Source organism: Anopheles merus, chromosome 2R, assembly GCF_017562075.2.
Source record: "Anopheles merus strain MAF chromosome 2R, AmerM5.1, whole genome shotgun sequence".
Classification (NCBI taxonomy): domain Eukaryota; kingdom Metazoa; phylum Arthropoda; class Insecta; order Diptera; family Culicidae; genus Anopheles; species Anopheles merus.
Window position 1 is genome coordinate 55,757,858 of NC_054082.1, and position 11,503 is coordinate 55,769,360.

General features: G+C 36.8%; 1 protein-coding gene across 1 annotated transcript; it reads left to right on the plus strand.

Annotated features, from left to right (window-relative positions):
* Positions 1-1,549: 1,549 nt before the first annotated feature.
* Positions 1,550-10,616, plus strand: LOC121603434. The gene is made up of 4 exons (XM_041932111.1): positions 1,550-1,780; positions 6,253-6,346; positions 9,755-10,047; positions 10,142-10,616. The coding sequence occupies exons 2-4, from the start codon at positions 6,274-6,276 to the stop codon at positions 10,259-10,261; spliced, it is 486 nt and encodes a 161-aa protein (XP_041788045.1). The 5' UTR covers positions 1,550-1,780; positions 6,253-6,273; the 3' UTR covers positions 10,262-10,616.
* The last annotated feature ends 887 nt before the right edge of the window (positions 10,617-11,503 follow it).

The following is an 11,503-nucleotide window of genomic DNA, read 5'->3' on the forward strand; positions in this document are numbered from 1 at the left end:
TTGCTATCAATTATCTATTACGTAAAAATACGATACATGATATCGCAGATCAGTGTGATGCTGAGTAGTTCTGGCTGCATGGATCGTTTATTTGACACCACCAAGTATTACGGGAGGCAGGAAGTAATCACGGTTATCGACTCACGGACTCGCTGCTGTTGGTATCAATGGTTGGGAAAAATGGTTATAAATTTATCATAATTGCTCTGCGAACGTTTTATCGCTGGGGCGGTTTAACGGTTCTGATGGTCTATTTGCACTTCCAGATTTTAAACGTGCGAGGCAAGATGCAACCAAAGTGCAGAACTGTGTGTACTGCAACAGTCATAAACGTATGAGGATGTGATGCAGCGAAGGCTATCGTTCTCGTACAGCACCATCCCAACCAAGCTGAGTCATTGAAGAATGACAATTGATTCGAGCCATCGATGGATACTTTATCAAATATATAACTGTTCAAATAAAGCTTAAATCAACAAAATATATATGAAAACGTTTTTAATATTTCTAATAATAGTTCAGTTGTGGCAAATCAAAGATATTTTTTATGTTAAGTGAGATATTATTAACATCTACTGTATTTGTTTTATAGTAATCATAATTATGTTACTGAACGAAAGAAGAATATTCTTATCAAAACCGGCCACAACCCAAATATATCCAGTTGTTTTTTTTATGAATAATGTTTCAAAATGATGCAAAAAATGCAAACGTTTATAAAGTACAAATTGAATAGCAGAAGCAACATTAAATTAATTTAAAAAGTAGTTTAAATTAACCACAAAAGAAGCAAATCATTGGTAGTAGGTGAGTTATGAAAGAATTTAAGAAATTTTTCATGAATTACAGTATGCAGCAAAACATCAAAATTTATAAAATAATTAGATAAGAAAGGTTAAGGTAACTTTTGTTTATACCATAGCGAATTTTTAGATTTTTTATAAATAAAACGCCTAAACCCATTCCGACAGCCATTTGTAATTCATATTGAGATGACTGTAAAATTGTTCTGCAGATTAATTGCTCTCATGATATTTGTTTATCACTGTCTCTTCATACTTCTTTGCTCACTTTTTAAGCTATTTAGTGTGCCAAAGGGACTATTTTTACCCTCTTATGCATCACCTTACACACCTTTTCAAGCTTTCACAGCGTACTATCGCACCAGCAGAGCAATGACGGGCATCAGCTACAACCAACTCATTACAACGAAGCGAAGTGTTGTACAGTGCATGCACTATTTGTTGCTCCCGATCCGACGGTTGGTTCCCATTTGGATTTACTCTGCAGGTCGCACTGATAAGGAAGCCAGCAAGCGCACTACCATCCCGGCCAGTGGATCCTTCTGTCTCGGTCTGATGTCGTCTCATTCTAGTCCACGAACGGAAGCTGACAGTGAGGAAGTGAAACCGCCAGCACCATCACCCCCATCATCACCACCTCCAAGAGATGAATGGTGCGACGTCGTGGCAGACTGGTGGAGCTAGAAGGGTTGCCGGTATTTTCGGCCGTATAAAAGGTAACCCGTTGTCTTTGGCATCAACCATTTGTTGCTCTAGCGTGCTCGTGTGCAGTGTGCAAGAAGAACCGATCTCCGATCCCGTGGTGAATGTCCTCGTATACAAAGTGCTGTTTGGCAAAAGGTGCCGAAAGGGCAAGTGTGTACTAAAATAAGTCTGCCGTTAAGTTTGGTTCCGTGCTGCAGTGTGGTGACCGTCGGGGTATTCGTTAATTTGGTGTAAACACCACCACCGCACGCCAGTACGACCAAAAATATTCAGTGAGTAAAAGCACACAGGAAAGATTCCAAAATCGTTTCCACCGAAAGCAGAAACGGTGGCAATTAAATTATGTATGTAAGTTCGATTATGATCCGATGATGAGCATCCGGATGTGTTAAGCTGCTTGCTTCCTTCTTCGATTGGGTTCTGTTCGTTCGCATCTACGATGATGCAGTGCCATTAACTGTGTAGTATCCTTCCTGTCCTTTGATGAAGATGAGTTGCATCTTTTATACCAGATTCGTCAAATATTTAAATTGACTCTCGAAAATGGCTCCCCATTGAGCGACCCATTGGTGAAACGTGTGGCGTATGGCGCAACGGACAGGATGGGCGACGGTTATCTAGAACACGGCACTTGGCGTGTAAACTTTTGAGTGCAACAAAATAAAAACGACTAGCCAGGCTTCTTGTCCAGGCAAGTACTGGGGGCTGTTCCTGGTCAACGAGAACACCGTTGGGTTTGCGGTGGTCAAAATTAAGTTAGCCCTCCTCATCTCATGCTCATAATTGGAATAGCACGCTTTTGGATACAATTTGCAAACCCCAGGTCAGGACCGATCGTGCTAAGGTGCTTCAGAGGGATTGCGGTAGCCGTACACATGTGCCAGAAGCGTCCTATTTGGTTTGGTGAATTCAGGGGACAGTTTGCATATTTGATAGTTTCGTAATTTTAGTCTGCGCTTGAAGCCCAATATTTGCCCAACAGGCGTCACACTGCACAGGTTAGTTAATGTAAACTAGCACGTTGCTCTTTACCGTTTATCGTACGGAGCCCTGCTAGTTAAACGTTGGTCAAAGGTCGAAGGAAGCAGTAAAAGCCAAGCAAAAATATTCGGCCCATGTTGGTATTTTACTGTACAAATCAAAGTTGTGTAAATGCTCATCAAAGTAAAAACCACCGTCGGTCACCGGGATAGTGTTTTGGAATCTTAAGGCCTGTTGCTAACACCTTTCTAGGGCCGCAAACACCACCAAGGATCATGCACCTAAATATGACCAAAACCTTTTTGGATTTTAAATGGAAACGGATGATTAGGACGGGCTACGCATGCAGCGCGTTTTTCTTGTTTTTTTTTATCATCCATCCTTAAAACGAAACTTTGGACTAGCGCTGGGAAGTGTGTATCAAATGATGTGGTTATTAATAATTAAACAGGCTTTTAGCACATTCATCACAAGGTGCGTGGTAATGTGTGATGAGAGCAACAGCCAGCAGTTCGTATTATATCCTGCTCGCAGTGAATGGTTTCGGTTTCGGGTGTGTCTGTGTTCCTTTGCTTGAGTTTGATTTCTAGGCTCTAACCAACCGTGCGGCAGTGAGTGTTACGTTTTATCAAGTACTTTGACAAACTCACTAAATCTGTTATTCTTGCTAGAGAGGATGAATATCAGTATGTCTCAGATCCTATGTGAAAGAAGAAAATAATTACCATTAATGCTTTGACGCACTACGACTTTCCCCGTTTCCCTTGAAATGAAAAAGAAATCGAATTAAACGATGCACATGATATACATACAACTTTTCTTAACCCGTTCGTTTTAACTGCAAAAAGTTTACTAAGAAAATGTAAATGTGTTAGTTAATCATTAATTAGTAGTCCATCAATTCCTTCCATTAGTACAAAACAGACACATAACATTAATCATGAAAAGAGGTTGTTATGCTGTCTGTTTTTTTATGTAAGCCCCATTCGAACTATAAACGTGTCATATAAATAAGAACTGTTTAACTAATTTAGACAGTTGGCCAAATTTAAAAAAAATTTCCTACTATAATCAACCGTTTAATATAAATAAACTAAGGCATTGAATATGAATTCGCTGAAAGATATGATTATCTTAACATTATTCGTATAGCAAGAATGATCTAACATATTGCGTTTTAATCGTAATTTCTCATTGAGTCTCCTTACCATAGCATAACAATAAACTTACATTTAATCCATTTTCCATCTTGCAGCGACCATGTCGTTATTTACAAAACAATAAACTGCACGAACCTGCAGTGAAGAGAGTAGATGTCCTTCAATTTACATACACTTGTACATAAACATTTATTATAATCAGAAAACTGACGCTAAAAGATATTTTGTGTATCTTCTTCTTGTATTTGGTGTAACGTCCTACGCGGACATGCCAGCCTATACAGGCTTTCGAGACTTAATTCATTACCACGTAGACGGATAGTCAGTCATTGTTACAAGGGGACGATCCATTCTAGGCTTGAACCCATGATAGGCATGTTATTGAGTTGTTCAACTTGACGATTATACCACGGGACCGCGCTTTGCATATATCTAGCTTTTTTGTGTATATCGTAGTTTAATAAAAACTGGAAATGATTAACCTTTTCCTATTTGCACATGATCTGTCTGTGGCGCTCAGAAGAAGTTCTTTTTCATGGATTCCCAATTTCTAGTTACGGGAGATTTTGACGATTATTTAGGCCAGGTATGTCAAACTGGCGGCCCGCGGGCCGCATGCGGCCCTCGTCAATGCTGAATGCGGCCCGCGAGAATATTTTGAGAATTGCTAAATGCACTGCAAACCAAAAAACTGTTATTACTATTTGTCTAATTGTATAAAATTTTCCAGAGAAGAACAATCATTTTGATGGTATATTTTTCGAATCTAACATGAATGTAACCATAACATCTCATAAACTTATGCTGCACAATCGTACAGAACAATTGAAACCCTTAAGAAAAATTGATTTGAATGCAAACTCATTATGTTTCGATGAAATTCTGAATATTAGCACAATGTTGTGTACACTCGATTGCACATTCTATGAAAAAATATGGAAAAATAGATTTGCGTCAACCTTCTACAAACGAAAAAGGAATGAAATACTTTCATACACACACTTGGAATCTTCGCAACAACTAGTGATGGATTGTCAGAATCGACATTTTTGATCTTAGCTATTCTGACTCCTGATCCGTCCAAATCAAACCAACAGTTCCGTTCGGTGCCGACCGAAGCTTATAGAGCCGTTTAATGCCATTCGGAACCATTGGAGTCATCGGTTGTCGCACGGAGCGGCTAATCTGCAGTGAGAAATGGATCCGGTCGGTCCTACCGAATTTGACCATGCCCCAATTAACCGAATTTGACCAATTATGCCCCCGAGTGCCGAGTAAAGGATTCATTGGGCTCCGAAATTCTTTTTCGAATGAATTTGCACGGCTCCGACCTTAGAATGTTACATTTTTGATGTTCGATTGAAGCCACTTCTGTTTTATTCATAATCATGCCACGATAAATGTTAATAAAAATGATTGTAGCCATGTTGGAATTATGTGTACCCCACATTCTACAAAACGAATTAATGTACTTTCCAACCTCCCCAAAAATCAAAACCAAAATGATATGATTACGCTTAAGCCATGAGTATTTAGATTAAAGATTAAAATAATCGAAATGCCGAAGTCCTGCGATGTATAGCTTATTTCCATAGATTAGCTCACACAGTCCATTACCTCAATTCGCAAATCATCTCCCTTCAAATGTCAAAAAACAAATCTTTGTCAGATAAAATTATCGTAATTTAACAAAATTATTTGTAAAATACGGGTTCTTGGAACTTGGAAATTAGCAAAAATTATGTTTAAACACGTTTTATTACAATTTTTCTCTTGATCTGTCAAAAAATTGCAGGCAAATATATTTGTTATTCATCCAGCGATGGATAGCTTGGATGGCTTGAAAAAGATTCGCCTCGCGAAAAAGATACCTTAGTGAAAAAGTGTGGTTGGGCGATATTTTCTAACAGAACTACCGTGTTAGAACGCGACTAATGAAAAATGTCGTATTTTAATAATAAGGATAAAAAATGCATGTGACTTTAAAAGTACATTAAACTAATTTTCTAAATAAAAAAGTGCACAATGAAAAATAACACAGCAAATTTGTAAATAGGAAACTATTCCAGGGTCAAGTTGGTTTAATTTGAAACAAGCATTTCCTTTGTTAGTTTTATATTCTTCACCGAAGCATCTGGTGTCTAATGCTTCTCAAGGGGACAATGGTAAGGAGAATAACGTGAGGATTCCGCTAAGGTTTCATCGTTTGACTTATGGTTTTCATCAGTAAGGAGCACGTTTCCGTGTTTAATGTTGCAACCACTGAATTTAATTTACGTGCGCACTGGTAGTGTTGAATGTTAACTTTTGCCAGAAACAGAATGGATTACCTCAGACCGTAGATAAACCGAACGTTCAATTCCCAATGGCAGGGAAACCGATTTCCTTCGCACAGCTAGGGTGTTGTTGATTTGCCTGTGATTATTTATTGGCTTGCGTTCGCTGATATTAATTGTTCTTGCGAGAAATAGCAATGAATGTGAAGTGGCGATATTGAAATAATTTTGAGTTCGTGTCATGAGACATGGAATGGTTGACACCAACGTGTTTATAGATCATAAAAACCCATTCTAATAATTGTAAATCGTTATCTATCATTGCAGAGTTTAAATAACCACTCAAAGATGCATCAGCTATCCACAATCTGTTTCGCCCTGGTCATAGTTTCTGTGCTGGTACAGAGTACAAACGGAAAAAGTAAGTTATCTGTATACCATTCATCGATACTTAATACAAGATTATTGATTTTCAAAATGGTACTGTTGGCGTGGGACATAACAAATCAACAAATTTTAGATTTAGCCCAAGCCGCTCCATGTTCGACCGAAAGGAAATTGAACTGTCCAGTAGTCCCAACAGAGCACCATATCCTTTATTTTTGTAGTCTGAAGTGAAATTTGGAGCCGTCGTACGGTCCAAAGTTCTCTTTGAATGACTGCAAACGGTAGAAACAGGTCACGAGCAACAAAGGTTCGAATGAACTGTTTTCATACATCCACATCGCTCCATGGATGGCGGAGTGAAGAAGCCAAGACGGAAACGAACAGTCAACATTGGCTCTCATTACTATCTATAATATTATTATCCTATTCTTCTCGATGTGCCATTGTGCGTTCAGCCACCAACCTGCGACATTATGCAACATTCGTCTTGTGCACTATTTCTTTGCGCAGTTTTGTAACGCGGAAGCGTTTGTGGGACACTAAATTGTGTTGCAGTGGCGAGTGTGCACCATCACATGCACTGTTTTCATCTTGAAAACGTCGGTACCTGCTTAGGTACCGTCTGCTTCATTCAACCTGATGGCAGGAATCGCGCAAAATTTTCCACTTAATAATGCTATCAACCTCGTTCGTTTGGCAACCCAACATAAATAAACGACACACACTTTGTCTTGGGCGAGCTTCCCTGCGCTACACCTCAGCGTACTGTGTACATCGGTTGAAGGAAGTGCTGTGGACGCTAGTAAGGTGACCCAGGACAAATATGTATTTTTACTTTCTTTAATTCTGCTCAACTCTACCTTTGGAGAATGAATGCATTAGCTTACCTAGTACTTGTTGAGGAACGTTTGGTGAAAGCTATGAGTTATTTGCTACTAAGAAGTAATGTGCGGTAATGTCAAAAATGTTTACTTTGATTAAATATTTGTATGAAATTGGTTATTTATTTTGACGTTGTTAAATATTGCATGAGAAGCCTAAATTACAGTTTAAACATGATTGTATTCAAGATGAATGGCTTAAGAAACTAAGGTCTAAACAATGAAGATAGTGTTAACAAAATTTAAATTTGATTTCAGAAATATATTTATTTTAGATACTCATGCGAAATTCCTATTTTTTTACGATTAATGAACAACCATGCGCCTCCATGAAGCAAAGTCTGAATAATTTAAGACAAGAATAGAAAACATCCTAATCGATTCCATTCCAAGCCGCTTTCACATGTGGTTAACATTCAAATTATATTATCCTACTGTTGCAGACATTTTCAACTGAGTAAATACCACGTGTTTTATTCAGTTCACGCAAAACCCCATTGTTGTGATACTCTACTATTAATTAAATTAATGATTCAACTGTTATCATGGTTTATTTATTCTTTTTTATCATGGTTTATATATTTATTTATCTTTTTGTTTAATATAACCTTTTTTGTTTATTATTTTTAAATTTATTAATGGATTAAATTATTTATTTATTCATTTTGTTATTCATTTAGGGGACGGAATACGTAGTGGTGGTATTGCACTAAACTGCGTTGCATACGATAAATTAAAAATAATTAAGTTACTTATGTTAGTGTGAAATATTCTCAGGCCTTTAACAAAGGGTTTAAAAATTTAATGGGGCTATTCCGTTACTTAATGACCTAAAAATCCATTATTTTGTGAAATATGTCAACATTTTTCTAAAATCCTTAGGATTTCATAACGAAACTCATATCTTTTTTAACGTTCTAAATGACCACATCACAACACAATTATTAGTTTTTTAACATATTTGGTATCAAATTAAATTGTTTCATTGAAATTCATTGCCTTTTGAGCAGATTTACGTATTTTTAAGTTTTTTTTTACTATGGGTACGCAAATAGGTACCATTATAGGTACGCAAAACAGGCATGTTCCTATAGTGGTTTTAGTTATAAAATCAATAAAAACATAATATTTTAGATTTTTTTCGAGGATATTTTTGACATTTCGTACTGCTTTCATTGAAATAAGCAACAGAAATGAGTTTTCTGTAAGTAATTTACTAAACAAAGGCTATAATTTGCTTATCTGGCTGAGTGAAAAATCGACCTCTAATCAACCAAATTCATATATTTTTTATGATCAAATTATGTAAGAAATCTAAATTATGGTAGTAATCCTTGCTATTTATACGAAAACAGCTTCAAAACTAAGTTCCATTGATATTATACACTGTTTTTGGGGCATCTTTGTTTACCACCACTATAGGAACACAATACGACGACTATAAGAACCATATCACCATTATAGGTACAACGAAGCAGTAACAAAAACATGTATTTTTTCGTAAATTTGATGTTTTTTATGGTAAGAATGGTTGTGATTGTGAAGATAAAACATATTCCAATTGCTAGGTGTTAAATATTCATCAATTTACCTTCCTGACACTTTAAATCCATTAAAACACATTTGTACCACTACAAATTGCACCACTATTGGTATATTTACCCTATGTATTCTTATTAATTTGTTTTAATTTTTTTTTAGGTTTTTTATTTTATTTATGCTTATCATTAGTAGTGGGACATTCAAAGTTCATAAAATGCGAAGACGATGACTTTAAGATGGATATTCCCTAATTCATATAGTCCGAATAAATATGTTTGCTTTAAGATTTTTGAGTATTAAGCAATACGGCCTTTTTGGACCGTTACTCCTGAATAAAAAAAAAAGATTTTTGAGCTTTCAGTCGGCGACATTATTTGATTTAGTTTATTTTTCATTTATGAAACTTTACTTTTCTATGTTATTGGAAAGTATATGACAGAATTTTATCATTTACTTCTTCTTGGCATAACGACCTACGCGATCATACCGGTCTATCTTCTTCGTCTTTGGCACAACAAACGTATCTTATGGGGCTCGTATCAATAGACATCTTATGGGATCCAATTAAGTCGCCCCAACAAAATGTGATTGTTTTTCTATTGTTTCATTTAAATAAACTCTTTGGTTTATGTTTTGTCTTGTTTTTTTTATCATATTTCAATTGGTTTGGTTTGATATGAAATTCGTTTCGACCCAACTAGGTACGTTCTGTTCCTTCGATCTACCGTTCGAAACAGTATCTTGCGAAACGTACGGTAAACATAGTTTGCATTGTGAAAATCGTTTTCTCGTTGACGATTGAGCACAGTGAGTGAGTTAAAAACTTAAATTAATTATACAATGAGTTATCATAATTATTTATTACCTACATTATGCACTACACTTATATGAAAGAAAATTCAATAAACTTATATTATCCATTCCATTCCTTTCCAGTAAGAAACTTATATCTTACTTCTTCTAGTTAGTTGAATCTCTTAACAATTTTTATCATTAACAATTCTACCTCTGATGTTCAGGAGGATGCGCCGCTTTTGGCCATGCATGTTACGGAGGACATGGCAAACGATCAGGATCGTCCGCATCCATTCTTTATCCGGATGGTCTTGATCCCTCCATGGTTGGGCTGCAAGTTCTACCAATCCCATACTCGAAGCTAGCCTTGGACAAATCTAGATCGATGGATTCTGCACCAGAAGGCATACGTTTGACAAATGTATATGGATTTGATGTGCCTGCTGCTTCAACCCACCGCACAGAAACGCGACCAGAAGAACTAAAATATGCAATCTACGCAATGCTAAGACAGCTGGTAAGATGACTATAAAGTCAGATTAGTGAGTTCGACGTTTGGATTTTTTACAGCAAGAAATTAACACTTTTCACTCTTTCGCATTCCTATTCAGATGGATGAAGCAGCAATCAATCGACAGGAACAATCGCATCAACAACAACAGGCACAAACGCTGAATCAACCTCCATTTCCACACGAGGCTGCGAGTGTAAGCGATATTGAGCGCAAGTAAAACTATGTCGAGTCAAATTTCTTTGACCAAATGGATCTACTGCTCATCTTGTCAACAAATTGAATCCTGAATCAAATGAGTTTATATTTGCGTGAAGATAGAAAAAAAAAACACACACACGCAATTTAGTTAATTATCGGCACCAATTTAGAGACTAACAAATAATATGCTCCAGCAGTTAACCATTAGCGTTGAGCAATGTAAATATAACCAGAAAAAAATACGCAGCACGGTGAAAAAATGTGTTAAATAGTTACCTAAGCAATGATTGCCAAACGCAAATGAGGATGTAATAAAACAAATAGTTAGACGGAACTCGTCATGGCTGGGACAGTTTCGTTTAATTATTCCCCAAAAAAATCATATTCATTTATTTGTGTATCTTTATTGATATGTTAAAAGTTACGATAAAAAGAAAGAAGATTCTACATTATACCTAAAGCGCTTAACAGATATCCGACATGCTTTATCACCGTTTATTATTAGATCACTGGGCTTATTCTTCTTCTTACTTTGTTTGATTTAATTCATACGCGGACATGTTGGCCTATACAGGCTTTTGAGACTTGTTCAGTACCATAGCATCCAGGTAAACAGTCCTTGCTTCGGGGGGACCATTCCAGGCCCACGACGGGCATGTTGTTAAGTCGTGCGAGTTGACGACTGTACCATGGGATTCTTATTAGGCGCCACAACCTAATCATTCTAGGCCAGTCAGCCACTAACCGTCTTGACTATTAATTAGTATAACCATAACTTGTTGGGATTACTCATAACAGTCCAGCGTTTGGAGAGCCCGCCCCATTTAAGATTTGATACCATCGCGGGCATATTGTTAAGTCGTATGGCTTCTAAAACGAAACCATTTTTTTTAAAGATGATCTATATTAGCACGTGGCCACGGAGGTGGCAAAATGTTGAAAAAAATTTCAATCTTGTCAAAATTGCTTGTCAACTGCAAAAAAGAGCTCTTCGCGTGGCCGCACCAAAAATATACACAAGAAGGACAAAAAGCTCCAACATCTGAGTATCATCGATATTTTGTTTAAGACTACTAAATAGGTACATAAATTAGTTAAAAACATGCATTTTAGCACTACTATCATAGCAATCGGTCACAACTGCGCCACTTTTTGTCAACTTTTGTCAACTTTATTTCCTGGCTGCCCCTGGATACAAAATTTTGACAAAAGCTCACGTTTTAAAAAATTTGTCAGCATTTTGTCACTCCCATCGCCTTTC

Coding starts and splice junctions, on each gene's coding strand:
- LOC121603434 (XM_041932111.1), top strand. CDS start 6,274: ATGCATCAGCTATCCACAATCTGTTTCGCCCTGGTCATAGTTTCTGTG. Junction 6,347..9,754: donor ACAGAGTACAAACGGAAAAA/GTAAGTTATCTG, acceptor TCTGATGTTCAG/GAGGATGCGCCGCTTTTGGC. Junction 10,048..10,141: donor ACGCAATGCTAAGACAGCTG/GTAAGATGACTA, acceptor ATTCCTATTCAG/ATGGATGAAGCAGCAATCAA.